At 39.8% G+C, this 25,021-nt stretch overlaps 1 protein-coding gene across 4 annotated transcripts in view; it reads right to left on the reverse strand.

Moving 5' to 3' along the window:
- Positions 1–268: 268 nt before the first annotated feature.
- rxfp2b (relaxin family peptide receptor 2b) overlaps positions 269–25,021 on the reverse strand; it is a 95,309-nt gene continuing 70,556 nt past the window's right edge. For all 4 annotated transcript variants that reach the window (XM_072264288.1, XM_072264286.1, XM_072264290.1 and 1 more), the window contains exons 14-18: positions 24,852–24,923; positions 19,517–19,746; positions 15,640–16,050; positions 5,977–6,195; positions 269–724 (exon numbers count right to left, since the gene is read on the reverse strand). In XM_072264288.1, coding sequence (XP_072120389.1) covers positions 480–724; positions 5,977–6,195; positions 15,640–16,050; positions 19,517–19,746; positions 24,852–24,923 — 1,177 coding nt within the window. In that variant the 3' untranslated portion in view covers positions 269–479. The remainder of the gene's footprint in view (positions 725–5,976; positions 6,196–15,639; positions 16,051–19,516; positions 19,747–24,851; positions 24,924–25,021) is intronic.

The raw sequence follows: 25,021 nt of genomic DNA on the forward strand, positions 1-25,021 counted from the left end.
TATTATTAGTAGATTTTGTTTCTGTGCTATGATTCCACAAAAGTTGGGAATTACAGGTTTTGCTAGCCAAGAAATGTTGATGGCATTAAGTGTACAAAGAAACAGTTGATCTGGTGCAACATATCACAATTGAATAATTGGCAAGTTTCTTATTCTTTCTCACTCCCTAATCATTTTAGAAGAATTTCAAGAACTGTAATTTGAAGTATGGACACATTAATTTAACATATTTTGATGCAAACAAAAATGAATTCTGTTTTTATCCTCTGTTGAACTTCTATCTTCAAACTGAAGATAATAATACTAAACAACAATATTGTTTTTAAAGCTTTGTGAATTAATTTTACATTATCTCCAGAGCCGTCTTCCTTTTTCAAATTGTACATTTGAGGAATACTGTCGAAACACCAACAAAAAACAAACCTTGCTTTCCATGTAAACTGTAATTCCACATTCAGTGGTAAGAATGTCCCAAAGTGTCAGCGATGTCTTGAAGTCAGCATGTCTTCCAAAGCAGATATCCTTCTTAAAAATCTAAATTTAAGTGATGATGTTGACTGTTTTGAAGAGTTCTCTGTCCATGTGTCCTTTCCTTTACATGAATGCTTGCAAAGAAATTGTTTCATTTTTTCTCTGAAGAAAGTAGTTGTGAGTGTATGGAGAATCGGGTTCAAAGCACTGTTTATTGGAAGTATAAATATAACCACCCATGATGTAATTGTTCCTAAAAAATATCAAGAATCACCAATATAAATACATTTAAATATTTTACAATTTTGGTGTTCTGAAATATATTTGCCAACAAAGCTATAATAAATAATTTGATTGTTTGAAATACTGATATGGGAAAAGCTCCAAACTTGTTTTCTAATTTATCCTATGAAGGGACTTCAACATGAAACATTTATCTTTCCATAACTGTTATGTGATCTGCTGAGTGGATCCAGCATTTTCTATTTTTGATTCATATTTCAGCATCAGCATTTTTTTGAGTTTCACCCAATGCCTCTATTTTTAGTAAACATTAATTAAAAGACCAAAACCAAAAATTTGCTTTAAAATGGATTTCCCACTCAACCACAGTAAATGCTCAAAAAGTACTTTTGAAAAACAAAACTTGGTAGGAGGAGGCAGATGGTGGTTGACATATTGGGTTGAGACTTGCATCATGAGTAAGAATATAAATATAGCCCAGTATATTGCAGTGAGAGGGAGACTTTCAGATCAATGGAATCAGATGAAGGGTGGGAATGATGGGCAATTGGAACCATGCGGGGGAGGGAAGCTGTGTTGAGAATATTATACTGGAAAATTAATTCAATGTTCATCCCATTGGATTGTAGGCTATCCAAACAGAATATGAGGATTAGTTCTAGATTGCATTTGGCCTCACAGGCAGTGAAGGCTGAGGACAAACAGATCAATGTGAGAATAGGAAGAGGAGCTAGAATAACATGCTTTTGGAAGGTGAAGATAACTGTTACAAAGTGTCACCTTTGTGACACCAAGGACACGCAGAACATGTGGCAAGGTATACAAACCATAATCAATTACAAGTCCGCTCTGCACGTCAACGGCAGTGAAGAAAGCTAATGGCATGTCGGCCTTCATAACAAGGGGAATTCAGTATAAGAGCAAAAAGGTCCTTCTGCAGCTGTACAGGGCCCTGGTGAGACCACACCTGGAGTACTGTGTGCAGTTTTGGTCTCCAAATTTGAGGAAGGACACTCTTGCTATTGAGGGAGTACAGCGTAGGTTCACAAGGTTAATTCCCGGGATGGCGGGACTGTCATATGTTGAAAGATTGGAGCGACTGGGCTTGTATATTCTCGAATTTAGAAGGCTGAGAGGGGATCTTATTGAAACATGTAAGATTATTAAGGGATTGGACACGCTGGAGGCAGGAAGCATGTTCCCACTGATGGGTGGGTCCAGAAACCAGAGGCCACAGTTTAAGAATAAGGGGTAGGCCATTTAGAATGGAGTTGAGGAAAAACTTTCTCACCCAGAGAGTGGTGGATATACGGAATGCTCTGCCCCAGAAGGCTGTGGAGGCCAAGTCTCTGGATACTTTCAAGGAAGAGAGGGATAGAGCTCTTAAAGATAGCGGAATCAAAGGTTATGGGGATAAGGCAGGAACTGGATACTGATTGTGGATGATCAGCCATGATCACAGTGAACATCGGTGCTGGCTCGAAGGGCCAAATGGCCTAATCCTGCACCTATTGTCTATTGCCACCCTTCCTGACAGGTTGAATGCTTTCTAAGTGAGATTTAGCCAACTGAATGATATGATATTGAGGAAAGCCCCCTCTCTTCCTGAGGAACAGACATGCTGTTTGGCTGCACTGAGGTGAGGAGAACCCTAGCCAGACAACCCACACAAAGCTGCAGGGCTGGACAAAATACCTGGTCAGGTGCTGAGGGACTGTGCAGCCCAGCTAACAGAGGTCTTCATGGGCATCTTTAATATCTAAAACAGTCATCATTATGGTGTCCAAGGGAGCAATAGTAACTGGCCTAAATGGTTACTGCCTAGTGACACTGACTTCAACAATCATGAGAAGCTTTGAGCAGCTGGTAATGGACCATATAAAATGGCTACATTGGATCTTTGTCAGTTTGCCTGCCACTCAAACCAGTCCACTGATGATGTCATAGCCTCAGACCTCCACTCTGTCCCATTCCCCTAGAAAATTATGCCTCATACGTCAGGATATTGTTCATTAACTTCAGATCAGTGATCATCCTTCACAGGCTGGTGGGTAAACTGTCCTCATTGGACATTCAGTTGGATACCCCTCTTTGCAACTGAATTCTGGACTTCTTAATGGGAAGATCCCAGTTGGTCCAAGTTGGCAGTAAACATCAAGCTCCATTGGCGCCCCTCAGGGTTGTGTGCTCTGCAACTGCATTGTCAGATTCAGCTCAAACTGCATCATCAAGTTCACTGCTGCAGTGGTTGACATCATCATCAACAATGGTGAGTTGGCATACAGAGAGGAGAGAGGCTTGTCAAATGGTGCAAGAACAACAATCTGAGTCTCAACATGGATGAGAAAAAAAGAAAAGATTGTGAACTTTGGGAAGGCACAGGTTGACTGCTCTCCATTGCACATCAATGTCTCTGCCTTGGAGACAGTGGAGAGCACAAAGTTCCTTGGTGTGCATATAACAGACAAGCTAACCTGGACTCATAACACCTCCTCACTAGTCAAGAAGACAGTCTATACTTTGTGAGGCATGCAAATCTCCCTGCCCCCATTCTAACAACTTTCTACAGGAGCACCATCGAGAGTGTGCTGTCTGGTTGGTATGGTATGGAAGCTACAAGGCATCGGACTGCAAAACCCTACAGAAGACAATTAAAAACTGCCAAGAGGATCATCGAGGTATCTCCCCCCCCCCCCCCCCACCAATCTGTGACATTTACTAGGAGTGCAGCAGACGAGAGGCCCAAAGCATTGTTCAGGATTCCTCCCATACATCTCACAATCTCTTTGACCCACTACCATCAGGAAGGAGGTACAGAAGCATTATGACTAGGACTGCCAAACTGGGTAACAGCTTCTTCCCTCAGGCTGTGTAAGACTGCTCCCTGCCACCACTGAGGTCTTGCCAGTAAGACAACAAGCTGCTTACTGTGTACCTGTGCTGAGTTTTACTACATGCATTTTGAATTGCACTTTATTATTTATAGTATAATATTTTGGTTTACGGTATGTGCTGTCTGTGATATGTGTTGTAGTCATGCATCATGATCTGGGGGAACCTTGTTTTCTTTGGTTGTGTGTGTATATATATATATATATATATACACACACACACAATTAGATGGCAACAAACTTGAACTTGAACTATAGAGATGAATTTCATTTCAGCAGACAGAGAGTAAGTGCTCTGCAGAAAGGTTGCCAAGTCTAAATTGGTCTCACCATATTGTGAGTACTGAGTGCAATTGATCAGGTTGGAAAAGATGCATACGAATCTCTGCCTCATTTACAAAGATTGGTTATGTTCTTGAATAGTGGCGAGGAAGGAGGTGAAAGAACAAGTGTTTTCACCTCTTACAATTGCAGGGAATGTGTCAGGGGACAGGAATGAGTAGGTGGGAACCACCATTCTATGATAGTTTCCAATTTCAGTCAACACTTTGTTCTTTTTCTGCTCCCACCACTCCACCCACATTCTCTCCCCCCTTTTCACCATTGCTATCCTTCTACCATTCATTACTAGCAATTATCCTCAGCCATCTGGTTCTTTCTATCATCCAAATATCTAGCCACTTGGGTTTGTTCTCCCTTAGTCCATCTTTCCTTTACCCTCTCTCTTTCTCCCCTACCCCCAATTGGCTCCATCTGCCAATTATTCCCACTTCATCTGTTTCTACCTGCCACCTCTGTCTCACTCCTCTCTCTTACTTCGGCATACAAGTTATCTTCCCTTTATGCTCCAGACTCAGCCCTGATTCAGGGTCTTGACTCGAAAACTCAACCGTCTCTTTGCCTCCATAAATGCTGCCTGACCAGCTATAGGTAAGTTATTCCAGCCATCTAGTTTTTGGTCTAGATTTCAGCATTTGCGGTGTCTTGTGTCTCTATAGTAAAGCTCATTAAGTTTATTTTGATACAGTTTGATTGTGAATTTCAGCAACAGGATTTCAGCTAATACAATGGATTCCAATTAACTGGGCCATAGATTAATTGCACCAACACTTATTTGGGACAACTCTGAGAGAACAAAAACTAATTGAGAAATTAGCCAGGATTCCCTTCACTTATTTGGATCATAAATCTGCTTAATTGGGGCTGAACAGTTTCTAACTAGCGTCATTCAAATGCACTTATGTGGTAGTTAGACACTACACCAAGCTGTCATGTTTTTAAATAGCATCATTTGCACTCATTTGTGTTCAAAAAGCAGCAATTTTGGTCACTGATAGTTGGCGAGGAATAAGCAGTAAGGCAATTCAGAACTTTTTTTTTACTCACTGTGGTTTCAAGCATTCAGGCTTGGAAATGCCGGAAACGGCCAGGAGTGAAAATGAAATGATTTCATACTTCAATAAGTTAGGTACTATGAAGTATTTGAAGGTATGAACATCATATTAAGTGTTATAATGTAAATGAAGGTTTGAGGAATACAATCGTCGTCAGCACTGTATGAAGGCAGTCCATAGTCTGCACTGATTTTGTTCATTTACAGTCAAAAAAATGTGATACAGATGAATTCCTCCATCGATAAGTATTAGGTACTAAAACACAGTTTTATAATACTGTTGGTAGTGTTCTAATTTATTTTGTATTTCATTTAAATACATAATTTGTTACTCAGTTTGTCTTTGTAACTATCTCCATGCAATTTCAGCTAATTAGGGCAACTGCCTGATTAGGCCAAAATGTACTGGTTCTGATGTGTCCCAATTAACTGGAACCCACTATATTTAGCTATACTATCATGTTTTTTTGATGTAAGCTATATCAATGAACAACTTTAAAAGAAAAGGTCTTGCACTAATATTCCACATCCTAGGCAGATTAACAAGGTTGGTAAGAAAACTACAGCCACATTAAATCAAGCTTTTCTTGAGGTCTCTAGATTTGGGAATTGTGGAATTTGATTGGAAATTTGCATGTCCTTATTAATAATTGTAATAGAGAGAGAGAGAAACATGTTAGTGATAAATTGTATGTTTAAAACAGGTTTGGAAAAGTTGCTGGAATTTTATCATCAGACTATGCCAACATAATTGGACAAGCTGCATAAATAAGAAGAATAATGCTGGAAAGTCAATCAAATAACCCTGAAATTTTCTGTGTTTTGTATAACAATTTTTGAATGATTTTGCACCACTGCAGGAATTCGTCAAGTACTTCTTGATAGGATATACCAAATACATATCTCTGTGACATATAACAGTTCCCCATAATATTTTTGTAGCTAAACACTTATTTTCCATTTGTAGTTAAAATATACCTGGAATCTCCACCTGAATCAATGAAAGGAATTTCAAGAGAAAAATAGGGATCCAACAGAAGGCATCAGAGAGCACTATGAAGAAAAATCTGTAAGCCACTGCAACTTCACTTCGAATACGTCTTTTCATTTCTGGTGTCTGGATTCCAGTTTTGCGAATGGAATAAAACATACTGAAGTAAGAGAAGACAATTATGATGAAGGCAATCAGATTCAAGCCTGAAAAAAAAAAGAAATAATTTGTTGGCTAAGGATTTAATTTATATTAGTCACTTTTATTTAGGCTCTTTCTTATGTCACTTCATAATCTTCATAGCTGCAAGTTTAAGAGACTACTAGACAGGTATATGGAGGAATCTAAGATGGGGGCTTATATGGAAGGCAGGGTTTGAGGGTTGGCACAACATTGTGGCCCGAAGGGCCTGTACTGTGCTGTACTATTCTATAATGGACCGATCAGTCCTGCTGGAGCGTTTATTTATAGTAAGCCAAGGATACACAGACAATTTCATGGTAATGTTAAAAAAACATGGATTTAATCCATTTTTGCAATGCAAATGAATTCTGCCACTCTCTGAGATACTTCTAATGTTTTCATGCAACTGTTTCTTTTGGTCACCTTTCCTCAAATTTCAGTTTGGTTCCCTCTCATCTTTTTGTTGGTTTTTATGTTGTTCTTTTGACGGAGAAAAGCTGTCTGAGGGAACACAACCTATTAAAGGCCACAAATTGCAAAGTTGGCTAGGAAAAATGCTCCTCTCCTTTACCAATTCCTACATTTAGACCTTTCATCTCATCATAATCTCCACCTTTTCAATTCTACTTACTGATCAATATTCTTCCTGTCTCAGGTCTTGCATACATTAGAAACAGAAACTCATATCTTATCAGAATTAAACTTCGTTATGCATCTATGAATGAAAAAATTAGGCTAGCAACAAAATTTAACTAGCTTTATATTGAAAATTGAACATTGATCTGAACAAATCTTCAGTCACATCCCTTTCTAACTCCAAAAGGACTTCATTGGCTGTAAAGCGCTTTGAGAAATGCAGAGGTTCATGTAAAACACTATAAAATATTATGCAGAATGTTTATTAACAATACCATTTCTGTTGATGTGTAGCATCTGGGGAAGGATGCATGAATCACAGTAAACAATATTTACTGTAATTTTGTCAGGAGAACATATATTTAAAGAGCACAGAAAAAAGAAATTCCAGTGACTTTTCTTTATAAAAAATCATAATTTAACCTGTAGAGTGGTTAAGGTAATAATTGATAAAGATTTTAGAGATTGTAGGGCTATATGCAACAGAGTTTTGAAGTGACCAGGACTTGTCTTTTTTGGGACATGTCAATAATCTTGGTTTAAATGTGGGGGCCATGTTTAAGCAGTTTGCAGATCATGCCATAGGTCTCACTGCAATTAATAGTGAGGACGTATTCTGGACCTACAGGAAGATATGAATGTCTTGGTCAGGTGGCCAAAAAATAGCAAGTAAATTCAATCCACAGAACTTCGAGGTAGCACATTTTAGTTTAGAGGAACGGAAGCATCTTGGAATGAATGTAATAGATTCCTGGCAGAACAGTTACATAAGGTTGTTAAGAAAAGTCATGGTGTACATGCTTTTATTTTATTTAGGATACAGCTTGGTAACAGGCTCTTTGGCCCAAAGAGCCTGTGCTGCCCAATTACACCCATGCATCTGCAGTCTTTTGTGTCAGAAAGCATCCTTCTCCTAGTCCTTATCTGCATCTTCTGGATGGTACAGATGTGTTGATCCCCTTCCTGCAAGCTTCTGCACTAGATTTCCCAAACCTTTTGCAGACTTACAACCTCTGAATGCTAAATGTATCTACTTTTAATCTGTGTTTATCTAACCTAAATTGCTTGCCTGTCACAATACCCATATCCGAGCTGTTGCTATGGATGTCAGGTATGTTAATATATGACGATAGTCTTCATCTTCAAGCCCTTCCTCTTCCACTGAACTTGCAACAGCTCATGAGTTGTCTACTGCAGATCAAATCATAAAAAGATATAGATATCAAAATGAAACATTAAAAGTAAAGTTATTTAGCATATGTCTTATACCCTCAATTACTGACATCATTTGGAACTCTTTGATCCCTCTAATCATGAGGTGAAGAACAGTTTCCCTCAGCCTGGTGAAATTCTGAACTTATGAAGGACCACCACCCTTGTTGGAGGTACCTTTCTATTGGTTACAGTCTTACTAGAAAAGAGGCAGTAAGCTTTTCACTAGGTTAGGAGTTTTGACCTCTTTGTGAAGAGGTGGGATAGAAGGGTAAAATATTAATGCTAGAATGAAGGTGTGGTTGATGGTATAGAGTGTGTTTGTGTGTGTGCGGTGGGGATGAGTGGGAGAAGATGGGTTAAATCTATCTGTGTAAGGGTGTGGTTTGAGAATTCACACTCCTGGACGGAGCAACTCAGGTCTGTGTGCCAGTCTTTTTTTTTCTGTATCTGTAGTCGATCACATATAATTAGAAAATATTTAGTAGTTAAAAGTAGCTAGAGCTTCAAGAATTTGAATAACTGCTAATGAAAAGTTATTCAAATTAAGTATTACAAAGGTTTTGGAAAAAGTCCTGAGAAATAACTGTTGATGTAATAGGATTTATTTCCTGTTGAAGAGCAGAGGCATTGGAGAAGAATTGATTGAAGTATTTGAATTAATGACTGCCATTCCAAGTAAGTAGATTACAGCAAATAAAAAATGGAATAAATAGAACAGAGGATCTGCATGCAGTTAAATAGGACATATCCCTGATTTCCAAGAACAAGTAATCAGAGTGCTATTGACTTCTGAAATAGGCAGCCAATTCATGCAATGTGTGCATGTTCAGTGTGCATTCAAAAGAGAATTGGACTGAAGAGTTTTTATTTTGTAGGCTCTAGGATTAGGCTAGTAGCACCATAGAAAAGATAATAGAGCATGGGTGACATGCTGACAGTGTTCTCCGAGAACTCACTTTCATATTTTGGGCTTTGACAGAAGCTTTTCAAAAATGATGACAACAGATGGCATAGGGATTATTCAGTGCCTGTAATGCTTAATGAATATGGTAGTTCGGGACAGCTAATATTTTAGAAAGCTCATAATTGAACTTCAAAGTTTCCAATCATAAACAATATGAAAGAAAAGAAGCAGAGATCCTGTAAGAAAGAAATAAACACTAAATACAGAACTAGAAAAAGAAATGAAAACTACACAGAACGTTTGGAGCTGATGCAACAGATAAAAGGGGAAAGAACAGAAAAGAAGATCTACTACAGTGTGGAATTAGGAACTGCTGATGATTGCAACATCATACAGTTTGTCAATCACTATTGTGCAAGGGATATTGATAACTTCTTTAATACAAAAAAAATCAGTATATTTCATTCCCTTTTACCAGAAAGCAGCAGGTAGAGCTGGTTTCTCTCTGACATAAGGATCATTGATAAAACATACATTACCTTGCAGCATTGCATATCAACGCAGATGTCTCTATTTTCTCAATATCCAGCTGGCACACATCATAATGTGTTTATTATGCAGCATTTCCCGCAATAAACTAACTGGTAACTGCTCCCAGGCTGTTACTTCATTGCGATTAAGAAATCTGCATCTACTAATGAGCCTACAAATGATACAGGCAGGTGTATTGCAGTCCTGGTAAGGTCACCAGTTGTGGTAAGGTCATAGAAGAGTTACTAGGAGAAGTGTAATCCATTATCAAGACCACAATTGCATTGGTAGGCAGAAAGGGTAGAGCAACCTCACTTAAGCTGGGAAAATGGATGGAAAATGTTTAAGCTCCAGGTCATACTATTTGTTCATGTTAGTTGACACAGAAGCATTTCCATCAGGTTTTGTGCAGATGTTGTTAATCATCAGATCCCCAACACTAAACAGCTCAAGAACTGCCTTATTTCATAGAATTTTTTAATAGGCATCCATTAGTCTCGTGACACCATGGATTTGCAACCTTGGAAGGTTTCCAGGGTGCAGGCCTGGGCAAGGTTGTATGGAAGACCGGCAGTTGCCCATACTGCAAGTCTCCCCTCTCCACGCCACCGATGTTGTCCAAGGGAAGGGCACTAGGGCCGATACAGCTTGGCACTGGTGTCATCACAGAGCAATGTGTGGTGAAGTGCCTTGCTCAAAGACACAACAAGCTGCCTCAGCTGAGGCTTGAACTCACGACCTTCAGATCACTAGACCGACACCTTAACCACATGGCCACGTGTCAACACAGGAGAGTTATTATGCTACCCCTACCCACCAATTCCAGCAGATGATTATAAGAATAGCTGAAGTAGTCACCAGATAAAGTTCAAAATTCAAACTAAATTTATTAGTGAAGTACATATATGTCACCATATATAACTCCTGTGGGCAGCCTCAATAAATCCATAACAGAATCAATGAAAGACCATACCAACTTGGGTGTTCTACCAGTGTGTAAAAGACAACAAGCTGGGCAAATACAAAAAGAAAGAAATAATAATAAATAAATAAGCCATAAATATCAAAAACATGAGATGAAGAGTCCATAGGTTGTGGGAACATTTCAATGCTGGGGCAAGTGAAGCTGTGTGAAGTTATCCCCTTTGGTTCAAGAGCCCGAGAGCTGAGGGGTATTAAGTGTTCCTGAACCTGGCAGTGTGAGTCCTGAGGCTTCTGTGACTTCTTCCTGATGGCAGTAGTGAGAAGAGAGCCCGTCCTGGGTGCTGGGGGCCCCTGATGATGGATGCTGCTTTCCTGTGACAGTGTTACATGTAGATGTGCTCAAAAGTGGGGAGAGTATTGATCATGATGGATTGGGGCTGTTTCCACTACTTTGTGTTGGATTTTCTGTTCAAGGACACTGGTGACTCCATATCAAGCTGTGATGCAGCAAGTCAATATACGCTCCGATACACTTCAATAGAAGTTTGTCAAAGTTTTAGATGTCAGGCTGAATCTCTGCAATCTCCTAGGGAAATAGAGGTGCTGCCATGTTTTCTTCATAATGGCACTTATGTGTTGGGCCTAGGACAGGTTCACCAAAAAAGTAACACCTAAGAATTTAAGCAACACACATCAAAGTTGCTCCTGTCAGTCCTGACGAAGGGTCTCAGCCTGAAACGTCGACTGCACCTCTTCCTACAGGTGCTGCTTGGCCTGCTGCGTTCACCAGCAACTTTGATGTGTGTTGCTTGAATTTCCAGCATCTGCAGAATTCCTGTTGTTTACCTAAGAATTTAAAGTTGCTAACCCTCTCCACCTGTGGTCCTGCAATGAGGACTAGCAATGGACCTCTGGTTTCCTTTTCCTGAAGTCAATAACCAGCTCCTTGGTCTTGCTGACACTGAGTAAGAAAGAGGTTGCTCCTTTGGCACCACAGCCAGATTTTCAGTCTCCTTCTACCTGCTGATCCATCACCACCTTTGATTCGGCTTATGTCAGTGGTGTGATTAGCAAACTTGAAAATGGCACTGGAGCTGTGTTTAGCCACACAGTCATACAGTAAGTGTAAAGCGAATAGAGTACAGGATAAGCACACAGCCTCGTGGTGCACCTGTGCTGATGGGGATTGTGGAGGATATCCTGTTGCCAATCCGAACTGACTGGGGTCTGCAAGTGAGGAAATCTAGGATCCAATTGCACAAGGAGGTTTTGAGGCCAAGGTCTTGGAGCTTATTGATTAGATTTGTGGGAATGGTGGTATTGAATGCTGAGCTGTAGTTGATAAAGAACAGCCTGATGTTAACATCCTTGCTGTCCAGATTCCAGGGTTGAGAGAAGAGCCAATGAGATGGCCTCTGCTATGAACCTGTTGCTCCAGAGCAGATCCAAGTCACTTCTCAGGCAGGAGTAGACGTTTCATCACCAACCTCTCAAAACACTTCATCACAGTAGATGTAAATGGTACTGGATGAGTCTTTGAGGCAAGTTACCACATTCTTCTTAGGGACCGGTATAATTGAAGGCTGCTTGATGCAAGCGAGTACCTCAGACTGCTGAAGCAAAAGGTGAAAAATCTCAGTGAATGCCCCAGCCAGCTGATCAGCACAGGTTTTTAGCACTTGGCCAGGTATCTGGTTTGGACCAGATGCTTTTCATGGGTTTACCCTCCTGAAGGCTGTTTGTACGTCGGTCTCAGACTGAAATCGTAGGATCATTGGGGGCTGTGGGGATGGTTGTACATTCTTCCTGTGACTGTGTGGGTTTCCTCTGGGTGCTCTGCTTTCCTCCCACACAGTCTAAAGACGTACTGCTTGGTAGGTTAATCGGTCATTGTAAATTGTCTCATGATTAGGCTAGGATTAAACAGGTGATGTGGCTCCATGCTGTATCTCAATCAATAGATAGATAGATAGATAGAGAAAGAAAGCCAGCTATGCCTTGCTATTGATGAGCATACCAAAATTCTGCACAAATCATGCAGACAAACGTTGGGAGATAACTTCTGCAGAACAATCTAAGAAGCATAAGTATTTTGCATGTCAGTGGTCAACTTAATCACATTTTAAATGGCAGCTTTTAAAAAATTTTATGCATGCTAACCAACTGTGTGTGGGTTGTGCAATAATATCACCTCAAAGTTACTATCATCAGCAATTACATGATAGTTAAAAATGATCTCTTATACAGACTTTAATTTTTAATGGGTTCTTTGGATATTGAATCTGGTTTAGAAGGTATGTTGGTGGATGTTCTATGTAGTATAGGAGGCAGAGTTAATCACAATTGCTTTGAGACAGTTATCTTTTTCTTTCTGGCCTTTATCTGTGACCAGAGTGACAAAATATTTCAAGGTGGTAATTCCTTCTCAAAGCTGTTTTTACATTTGCTTACTCTGAAGATTGTGTTTGTGACTATGATACTGCACTTTGCACATAGAAAAGTGCCATCAGAAATTGGCATATCCCAAAATTTCATTTCCTCAGCCAGCACTTGTAGTTAAGTGCCCTAAAAGGATTAAATTATTTGTAGCAGGAATTTTGTCAAAGGCAGCATAAAGGATTGTTCCTGTTTTTCTGTTTGTTTTCAATGTCAAACATTGATGTATTTCACTAATAATGCTGGCCAATCAATTGGCTGGAGTGTTCAAGAACATCTTTGACATCTCACTGCTGCAGATGAATGTTCACCCCTGCTTCAAAAGCACACACAAAAATTATACCAGGTCTGTTGCTTGCTGTCCTTCCTTTCTAGAAGGTGTAGACAGCATCTTCTTTTCTCAAAAAGCCTTCATCTGCACATCTTAAGTCCTTCACGAACAAATCATGTGACAGATAGTTCTCTTGGGGTCACAAAGTGCAGGTAAGTTTGTAACTCATTTGAATTACTCCCACTGCAATCTGTAGCATGTAATTTACCTTTAAGCAATGCACTTTAAAATCAACTTAATGATCTACAGATTTCATGATCTTCTGAAGGACTCAGCAGACCACGCAAGTACACCTTTAAGTGGATGAAGGTTCATTTCCATGGCCAGAAGCAAGACAGGAGGGGGGTAACTCCAAGCCAGGTTCAAACATGAAGGGATAAGGCCCCTTCTACCTAGCATCTTGGTAGCAAATATGCAGTTGCTTGGAGAACAAAACTGAGCACCTGAGGGCAAGATAGCTGTATTGGAGGGAAATGTGAGATTGAAGTATTCTATGTCTGAGCGAGACGTGGCTTTCTTAAAGCGCGCCACATACATTGGAAGGCTTCTCGATTTACCTAAAGGACTAAACTGCTGATTTGGAAAAGGCAAAAGGTGGAGGTCTGTGTTTCATGATAAACTCTCGGTTCTGCTCTGATGTGGTGGTTTTGTCGAAAGTGTTCCCCCGACCTTGAAGATGAAGGAGAATCCTAAGGGATTCTATGGCTATGTTAAGAGCAAAAGGATTGCAAGGGACAAAATTGGTCCTGTGGAAGATCAGAATGGTAATGCATGCATGGAGCCAAATGAGATGGGGGAGATCTCAAATAGAATATTTTGCATCTGCTACTCAGGAGATGGAGTCTATAGAAGTGAAGCAAAGCAGCTTTGACTTCTTGGAATGTATACAGATTACAGAGGAGTGGTATTTGCTATCTTGAGGCAAATTAGGGTGGATAAATCCCCAGGTCTTGACAAGGTGTGCCCTCAGATCCTGTGGGAGGCAAGTGCAGAAATTGCAGGGGCCCTAGCAGAGATATTTAAGTCATTCTTAGCAACAGGAGAGGTACTGTCGGATTGAAGGATACCTAATGTTATTTTGCGATTTACGAAAGGCTCTAACAATAAACCAGGAAATTATACGTGAGTCTGACATCAGTAGTAGAAATGGTATTGGAAGGTATTGTAAGGGACTGGATATATGAGTATTTGGGTAGACATGGACTGATTAAGGATAGACAGCATGGCTTTGTGCATAGTAGGCAGTGTCTAACCAATCTTCCAGTTTTTTTGAGGAAGTTACCAGGAAAGTTGATGAAAGCAAGGCAATGGACTTTAACAAGGCATTTGACAAGGTCCCGATAGAGAGGTTGGTTAAGAAGTTTCAGTCACTTAGCATTCAGGATGAGGTAATAAACTAGATTAGAAATAGGCTTTGAGAGAGAAGCCAGAGAGTGGTCATAAATGGTTGCCTCATTATCTGGAGGTCTGTGATTAGTGGAGTGCCACAGGGCTGACTGTTGGGTCTGTTGTTGTTTATCATTTATATCAATGATCTGGATGATAATGTGGTTAACCGGGTCAGCAAATATGAAGATGTCACCAAGATTGGGGGTTGTAGTGGACAGTGAAGAAAGCTCAGAGCTTGCAGAGGGATCTAGACCAGCTGGAAGAATGGGCTAAAAAATGGCAGATGTAATTTACTGCATACAAGTTCAAGGAGTTGCACTTCATAGGAATAAACAAGGTAGGTCTTACACAATGAATGGTAGGGCACTGAGGAGTGCTGAAGAACAAAGGATCTGGGAACACAGATCAATAATCTATTGAAAGTGGTGTCACAGGTAGATAGAGTTATGAAGGACGCTTTTGGCACATTGAAATGTATTTAGAACAGGAAATGGAATGTTATGTTGAAGTTGTATAAGGCATTGGTGAGGCCTAATTTGAAATACTGTGTGAGTTTTGGTCACCTACCTACAGGAATGATGTAAATAAGGTTGAAAGAGTACAGAGAAAATTGATAAGGATGTTGCTGGTACTGAAGGACCTGAGTTTAAAGGGACGATTGAATAGGTTAGAACTTTATTCCTTGGAATGTAGAAGTTTGAGGAGTGATTTGATAGAGGTATACAAAGTTATAAGGGGAATACAAGTAGGCATTCTCAACTGAAGTTGGGTGGGACTACCACTAGAGGTCATGGGTTAAGAGCAAAAGTTGAACAGATTAAGGGAAACATGTGGGCAAGCTTCTTCACTTAGAGGTTTGTGAGAGTGTGGAACGAGCTGCCAGTGGAAGAGGTGCATGTGAGCTTGATTTTGACATTTAAGAGAAGTCTGGATAGGTACATGTATGGTCGGGATATGGAGTGCTATGTTCCAGTGCAGGTTGAAGAGAGTAAGTAGGTTAAATGGTTCGGCACAGACTAGATGGGCTGAAGTGCCTGTTTCTGTGCTGTACTTTTCTATGTTTCTATGACTCTAATCATTAAAACATTTAAAATTTCATACCAAGGAATATTCCAATAGAATAGCCTTTTGCAGCATCCTTTTCAATTTGGTCTGCATAAAGAGGAAAACAAACTCCATTTCTTCCATAATAATTTCCAAATGTATCTTCATTCCAGAGTGGAATTGTAGCAATAATAAATCCAATTAGCCAAATGATAATGAGTATTATCAAAGTCTGTTGCTTTCCTGGTTTGATGTTACTGAATGGAAAGACAATGACAACATACTTCTCCAGGCTCAGGTAAGTCAATAGCAAAACCGAAACTTCTGTAGAAAGCATGGCCAGAAATCCCATCATTCGACACTGGACACTTGCCATCCATCGATGTGCATGCTTGTTATACTCCCCACGATATTTGACATCAAAAATTCCAACAAAGAATAAATATACTCCCATCAAACAATCAGCACCTTGAATGTAAAAGAGAGACAAAACATACATCTTTGCTATATATATTATATTTTGTAGCAATATTAAGTTGAAAACTTTGCTCTAAAACACAGAAATTGTACAAATTTGCATGACCTATGAGGTTCCCTAGATACATTGGGCTTATTAAGCATGATTTGTACCCTGGGAACATTTGTCTTCTGAGTAGAGATCATAGAAAATCCGGAAACTGAAATACATTTTAATTTCTGTATTTAATTGAGTTTTCCTGTATAGATGGAGATTGATGCGTCCATGCCAAATAAGACCTATGCTAAGCATTCTCATATTAACAATATGGAAGAAGGCAATTTTACGTTTACTCTGTGGATGAAATCATGCTCTGCAATCATTACTCAATTCACAATTATATTAAAGCACTTTGTTATAGTCAACTAATGTAAGTTCTCTAAAAATGATGAACCAAAACAATTATTATTTTATTGCTGCTGATGAATTTAATTGTCAGAAGTTGTAAAGTGTAATAATTGCCATTTTTGTCAAAGAAGTAACGTTTTGCTAATTTTTAGATAAAGAAAAAAGACTCAGCCCAATGTTTTTCCATCTAGCTTTGGAAACATAGCCTTTTCTTTCAACTAAAGCCTGATTTATACTTCTTCATCAAATGTACGCCATAGATACCGCGTACCCTACGCCGTAGGGTGACGTGCACCTCCCCAAAAAAGTAACTCGCACGTCACGGTGACGCAGACTGCAACAACTGTGATTGGTCCACTTGGTAGCATCGCATTTCCTCCTATGCATTTCCGGTGGCTTTTCTCCACCATGTCTGTACACTGATGCAAAATAAATGGTTGGGGACGATGAACCAAATCGTCAAATCTACCTGCCGACATCCAAAAATATTTGAAATGCATTTCCTCGTCCATGTCTCTCACGAAGAAACTCAACACAGTGGCATAGAATCCACACCGCCAACTAGCATTTTGGTGGTGAATTGCAGAGCGACACAGACACAACACACGCTTGCTGCGGCGTAGGGCTACGCAGAAGTTAAAATCAGGCCTACGACATAGCCCGTATGCTCAAGTATAAATCAGGCTTAAGACATTTACATATGCTTTTTCCAACCAAGACACTGGACTGATAGTAGTTTTGGCTTAATGAATTTACACTACCACACAAATTTTACTTAGGAATAAGTAGGCTGAGGAGACTTTTGTCAGCAAATCCCAATCCTGGATTCCCAACCATCCAGGCAATCTTAGTGTATAACCTCCCTAGCCTGGGTTAATGATTGCTATTCCAATACATTAACACCATACCAGCACACCCTTTAATGTTCATTACAAATTACAGGTATTTATCTCTCAAAACTTTAGTTAAATCAGGTTACCAATCAAATCAATCTTGCTGACAATTTTCCCCACCATCATGTGATTTGATAATAAATTATAAAATGTAACAATAACTTATTAATTCTAAGCGCCATTTAGAATACTCTTCCTCAATAAAATTCTACCAATTTCAGTTTTAAAGTTTTTAAATCAACATGACATCAATTGCTAATGTTAGGGGTAGAGAAAAAAAAATCCAGATACCCCCCTATCATGGTATTAAGAGTTAGTTTCCTTTTAGCACCTCTGACTAACTTTTGACTGATTTTATGATTATGCAACCTTACTGTGCCCTCTGCCACAATGGGAAATATCTTAATCACTGTGAATACAGAACCTGAAGTATAAAGTCTTAGGGTCAGAGCAGAAACACAGGTCCTTTGGCTTACCATATTCATGCTGACCATCAAGCACCTATCTATAATAATGCTAATTACCAGCAATTGGTCCATATGTTGGCCACGTGTTGGCAATTCAAATGCTCATTTAGCTTATATATTGTAAGATTTCCTGTCTCCACCACACACTGAATCAATTTGTTACGTCTACTATATTAACTGCACTGCCTTCAGCAATACATTGTTTTCTCTCTGAAAAGCATCAAATTGGTCATAAGGGATCTCTCTTTAAAAAAAACTGTACATTGATTATTTCTTGCCTTTCCAAGTGCAAATGAATACTATCCCTCAGATATCTTTTCAATAACTCCAATGAGATTACTACTTATTTTTCATATTCCAAAAAAACACAAGGCTATGCAATTTCTTCCCTTATCAGCCCAACCTGACCCAATATTATTCTGGTGATTCTATGTTGCACCCCCCCCCCGCCGCCCCCCCAGATCAATACATCATTCATGGGCTATATTTCTGTGGCCTAAATCCAGTAAAGTCCAATTGCACACGCACTCTGTTCCTAATAACAGGCTGTAGTAATTTCACTGAAATGAACACCAGGGTAATAAGTCCAACACTTTTCTCTTTTATCCTTTTTAAAAATTGACATGAGTTTGGTGGTTTTCTATTCAAAAGGGACAACTCGAGAATTAACAGAACTCTGGAAGATTTTGGCAGCTGCATCAACATTTCTTCAAGACTTATTTAATATATTGGCTTATAGAGCAAACAGTTCTGGAGATTTGCTTAAATTTAATCTCATTAGTTTCTTAAGAACATATTAATTTACCCAAGTGTATAAAGCAGCTATGAAGTAAGTCCATTGTTTTCCAATTTCCAATTACCTTTGCTCTCAAAGTGCTCACATAAATTTTAGTCACTTATTATGTTTGAAAAATCTTAAGTGCTGTTTTTGATAATTTTCAGAAGCTTATGCTTGTATTCTTTTTTTCTGTTATTGTCACATTTTTATATCCTTCTGTTACACAGGAAGGGCACATATTTATTTGCTCTATTCTTCGTTGTTTTACAAACTTACTATTGTTGATTACTCTCATGCACTCAAAGGCAGAATGAGAGAAAGATCAGAATCAGGTTTATTAACACTGACGTACATCATAAAATCTGTTGTTTCGCGACAGTAGTACAAAGCAAATTCCAGTGAAGTCATCCTTAACTGAATTTAAATCCTTGGAAACTGACACACCTTTCTTAATTTCATATCTGTTCTGTTACAATCTGACCATTGTTACATAGGTGTGCACCAATATTAAATCAGTGATAATTAAGACATTGTTCATAAGATAATATTATGGGAAATAAGTTTCTTAACTCCTGGTAAAGAAAAGTTTGTTTCTTGATATGGCTACTGACACTGTCATCCTTCAAATATCCAATCCTTGCACTTGACCTACCAGTTTCCAAAGTTATTTAAGGTTCCTCTTTGATGAAGGATGCCACATGTTTTAATGAACAATATTCCTATTCCCTTCTCTATCTCTGCTTCCTCCTTTTACTAAATGTTTATAAGTCAAAATCTATTTCTGGCATCTTCCTAAACACTTGCATCAAGTGTGGAAGTTAGGTCCTGTCTTACTCAGTGATAGATGGCAAGCTAATGTAAAGAGCTGAAAGAATAAAGCTTTATCTACTAGGTTTCTACAAGACACTTCAAACCAAAAGGTAATACTTACAGCATAAAATTTTTATGGACATAGTATGAAGTTTATTTTCAGCTTGAATAAACGACCTCATAAAAATGACAAAAAGGTTTCCAAAACACGTGAGACAAGCTATGATCCAAACAAAAACTCTGAGGATAATGTTTGCTAGTAGGTCTTCAAAAGAAGATATGCCATCTGTATTTGGTTTACAACTCCGTACATGAGGAGAATAAGCACAGTATTGGAATTTATGGAAATATCTGTGAAAATAAGGAGTACAGAAAAGTGAGAAGCATGTCCAGATGTTAATTGGTACAGTATTGCTCATGTTGTCAGAAAAGGAACTGCTTATTGGGTCAGAGTAGGATTAAGTGTACAGAATTTATTTTTTCTTTCTTTTTCCTGAATAAAAACTAATAATCAAAAATGATGGTACAGTCGGCCTTCCGTATCTGTGGGTTCCGCATCCATGGATTCAACCAACCGCGGATTGAAAATATTCGAAAAAAACAATTCCAGAAAGTTCCAAAAAGCAAAAATTGAATTTGCCGCGTGCCGAGCACTACGCTGAACCCACGCGAATGAAGTGATGTGTAGACATACCCTGTTGTAGCCTCCCAGCATTTCACAGATCCTCAGTCTCTCTCCAGCACTCGTTGTTTGAGCATTGTTCACCTCGCATCTTGTTCGTTCGCTACTTGTGTTGTGAGCGAGAGGAAGGAGTTTAAGGCGAGTAAGGGATGGCTGGCTAGCTATGTAAAGCGCTACAGCCTCAAGAACTTAAATACCATGGGAGAATCGGCATCGGCTGATGCCGGGGCAGCATCAGTGTTCCCAGAAGAGCTACAACGGTTGCGTCTGTACTGAACACGTACAGTCTTTTTCTTGTCATCGTTCCCTAAACAATACAGTATAACAACTATTTACATAGCATTTACATTGTATTAGGTATTATAAGTAATCTAGAGATGATTTAAAGTGTACGGGAGGATGTGCGTAGGTTATATGCAAATACTACACCATTTTATATAAGGGACTTGAGCATCCGCGGATTTTGGTATCCGCGGGGAGTCCTGGAACCAATTCCCCCCAGGTACCGAGGGACAACTGTACATTTTCCTCCTTAAGTGGTGTGCAAATTTTAAGATTCAGTTTATGGGGAGGTGTGGGGAGGGGAAAGAGATGGGTGATGGGGCAAGTGGATTAAGGGAAACCAAAGGTTGGGGTGGACAGAGGGGAGTGGCTGTTGTAAGTTAGAGACATCTATGTTCATGTCGATAGGTTGGAGACTACAAAGGCAGAATATGAGGTCATGTTCCTATAATCTGCATCGTGCTTGATGAAGTGATCCCCTAATCTATATCGCGTCTCACTGATATAGAGGCGGGCACACCAAAAGCACCGGATGCAATAAATGACACTGATGGATTCACACATGGACTGCCTCAGCTGGAAGGACTGTTTGGAACCCTGAATAGTGGTGATATGTTGGATGTAAAGGCTCATGATGAGATAGTTGAGGATAAGAGGAACTCTATACCTGTTATGTCCGGGGGTGGGGAGGATGAGTTGAGTGCAGTTTTGAGGCAAACAGAAACAATGCAGGTGAGCACTGAATTAATAGCAGATGGGGGAGTCTTATTTTCTGGAAAAAAGGATACTTAGAATGCCCTAGAATGGAAATCCTCTTCAGAAAAATAGATTCAGTGGAGAAAGAGGAACTGAAAGGAGGTATTTGCATTCTTGAAAGTGATAACTGGGCAAGAGGTGTAGATGAAGTAACTATTGGAGGCACTGGGTTTGTAGAAGATGTTAGTAGCTAAGTTGTCTCCCAAGATGGAGATAGAGAGATAAAGGGGAGGTGTCAGAGATGGATCAAGTGAATTTGAAGCCAGGGTGTTAGTTGGTGGATAAATTAATGAAATTAATGAGCTCTCACAGGTGCAGGAAGCAGCACTGATGCTGCCATCAATGTAGTAGAGAAACAGTTGGGGATCATTGCTGGAGTAGGCTTGGTATATAGATTGCTTCATGCAGCCAACGAAAAGGAAGGCATAACCAGATCCCACGTGAGTGCCCAAGGCTACACCTATGGTCTGGAGAAAGCCGGAAGAGCCGAAAGTGAAGTTGCTAAGGGTGAGTACCAATTCTGCCAGATGGAAGAGGGTAGTTGTGGAGGGAAACTAGTTGGACCTGTTATCTAGAAAGAAGCAGAGAGCCTGAGGCCTTCCTAATGGGTAATAGAAGTGTATAGGGATTTGATATCCATTGTGAATATGAGATGGCCAGATCTTGGGAGCTGAAAGTTGTTTAAGTGGTAGAGAGCGTGTAAGGAGTCATGGATAGGTGGGAAAGAGACTGAACCTAGTCTGATGTGATGGAGTTCAATAGGACAGACGTGAGAAGAAACAATGGGCCTATTGGTGGCAACTTGATTTGTGAATCTTGGGGAAGAGTTAGAAACAGTGGGTGAGGGGTTGGGGAACATTTAGGTTGAAGGCTTTAGAGAAAGATCTTCAGAAGTGATGTGGTGAGTAATGGCGCAAGGGAAAGTGGCCTGATGCTTCACAGTGGGGTCCTGGTTAAGAGGTAAGCAAGAGGATGTGTCCAAGGGTTGTTGACTAGCCTCTGCAAGGAAGAGGTCAGTCCGCCAGACTACAACAGCACCACATTGTCTGTGGACTTTATAATGGTGTGAGGTTGGGACTGGTGCAGAGAACGCTGGTGGGTAGTGGGGTGAGGTTGGAGTGGCAGAGAAGACTTGATGGGGGTCAATTGGCCTAATTCTGCTCCTATCTCTCATGGCTTTATAAGAGCAGAATTTGGCCCTTCAGCCAATCAAGTCTGCACTGCCATTCAATCACAGCTGATTTATTTTCCCTCTCAACCTCAGTCTCCTGCCTTCTACCCATAACCTTTGATGTCCTTACTAATGAAGAACCTTTCAGCCTCTGCTTTAAATATTCCTGATGACTTGGCCTTCACAGCCATCTGTGGCAATGAATCCCACAGAATCATCATCCTCTGGCTAAAGAGATTTCTCCGCATCTCTATTCTAATTTTCTATTCTGAGCCCATGCGCTCTGGTCCTAGACTCTCCCAGTAATGGAAACAAATTCTCCATGTCCACTCTATCCAAGCCCTTCAATATTTGGTTGTCTTCAATGACATACACACTCATTCTTCTAAACTCCAATGAGAACTGGTCCAGAGCCATCAAATGCTCCTCATAGGTTAACCTTTTCATTACCAGGATAATTTTCATACACCTCTTCTGGACCCTCTCCAATTGCAGCACATCCTTTCTTTTACATGGGGCTAAAGACTGCTTACAATATTCCTAAAGTGCTCCAACCAATGGCTTATATGCCTAGCATTACACTCTTGCTTTTCTACTTAGTCCACTAAAAATTAATGCTGACATTACATTTGCCTTCCTTAGTACTGACCAACCTGCAAGTTAACCTTTAAGGAATCCTGCACTGTTTCCCATCCCTTTGTATCTTTCACTCCCCATTTAGAAAATAGTCTAAGCCTTTATTCCTTCTACCAAAGTTCATGATCATCCATTTCCCTATGCTGTATTCCATCTGTGACTTCTTTGCTCATTCCCCCTAATCTGTCTGAATTTCTGCAGACTACCTGCTCCCTCAACACTACCTGCCCCTCCACCTAGCTTTGTATAATCCACAAACTTGGCCATGAAACCATCAATTCTGTCATCTAGATCATTAACATGTAATGTGAAAACTAGTGGACAGAGCATTGATCCCTACGAACACCACTAATCACTGGCAGCCAACCAGTAAAGGCTCCTTTTATTCACGTTCTTTGACTTCTGCTAGTCAGACAATCTGCTATCCATGCTAGATTCTTTCTTGTAATACTATGGGCTCCAATCTTGAATAATGGGTACATCTACTTGCATAAATTGCATTGAATTTAAGGACAGAGAAAAAAAAAACAATATTTTTAGAAGACTAGATAACAATATTGCATGGACCCAGAAAATTTCCACCAAGAAACAAGGCAAGCACTGGAACATGAATGTGATTACCTTTTGAAGAGCAATCAAATACAGACAATGAACACTTGATGACTTGCTTCCACTCCATTTCTAAATTCTGAGGTGGTTGGTGCCAAATTGGGATGCATAGGCCCTGCCATAGGTGGGTCACTAAGTACTTGACAGAATGGGAAATTTGGGAGGTGGTGCACTTCTTCCACCATTTACACTGAGCTTCTCCACATTTCAAATATACCCAAGGTTTTCAATGCCATCCCTTATGCTACTTCTTTGGTTTAAGTTATTTTAGCCCAGGGATTTGCATGACCTTTTTGGGAACAAGGCTTTAACAATGTCCTGAAAATTTTCCTTTGCCCACACAACTCTCTCTCTCATAAACATGCACGTTGTAGCAGACTATGGAAACCTATCATTGGGCACATGAATGATGCGGCCTGCCCTTTGGAACTGGCTAAGTACAATTCAGGCTTCAGTTGTGGTGTTGGCCTGGTGGAAGTTACAGATGTTGAATCACATATCTTGCCTGTGGATTTAGAGGCAGTACGTGGGCTGGGGGTACATCAGATCTCTAGATTTCATGTGCTTCCAGTCAGCAGACTCCGAATTGTAAAGGAGATCACGGATCACTTTTGCTCAAAGGACCATGAGCTCCACAGCGATTTCAGTACTGATCTCAAGCTGGTTTCATCTCGTGGATCAGGAGCAGAGGTGACGTGTGTTCCTATTCTTTCTGTAGATTAGCTCTACTCCAGCAGAAGCTTGCTGAAGTTGAGGTGCAGCACTCTGATAAGAAAGATTGAGGAAAAAATATTGATTTGATGATGTGACCAGTCTTTTCACCAGCCTGCACTGAGATTAAACATGTTTGTGAGCACCTAAAAAGACTTTGTGTAATGATTGGGTTCCTGCAGTGGGGGTAAGGATAATGAGGGTGAGTTATGGGGTGTGCCCTTAGCTTCCCTGCCCCCAGCTCTGGCATCGAGCAAGAATTCGATAAATAAAGTAGTACGATTGAAATTAGCATCACAAAGCAGCGAATGAAGGCTGAGAAAGAATGCACTGGGGAAACAAATTGTCACAGTCTAAATAACTTGCAAGGAATTTCTTTGGAGATTTCTCAATTTGCTTCTATCATTTTAAGTAAACACCAAAGATAAGTATTGATGGACACAAAAGATTTTTCTTCCATTTAGCCAACAAGTCACTAATTGGTAGACTGTTGGAGAAATTTATGATTTCTTTCTCAGTCTCCATCACATATGATTAAATCAGACTTGCTCTGTAATAATGTACTTATCCAAGAAAGGTCACAATGTAAATTTTCAGCTGTATACTTACATATGATCTAAATTTGTCATGAATTTGAACATCCTGCTTTCTATGTTTGTAATTTCTATTCCTTCAATTCCACTGTCAATTTAAAATAAAGAAATTAATCTCTCAAAAGACATTATTCAGTAAAATACAAATAAACAGGTAGGAGATTTTAGTAGGGTAAGTTCTTTTAT

Source organism: Mobula birostris, chromosome 7 (assembly GCF_030028105.1).
Source record: "Mobula birostris isolate sMobBir1 chromosome 7, sMobBir1.hap1, whole genome shotgun sequence".
Classification (NCBI taxonomy): domain Eukaryota; kingdom Metazoa; phylum Chordata; class Chondrichthyes; order Myliobatiformes; family Myliobatidae; genus Mobula; species Mobula birostris.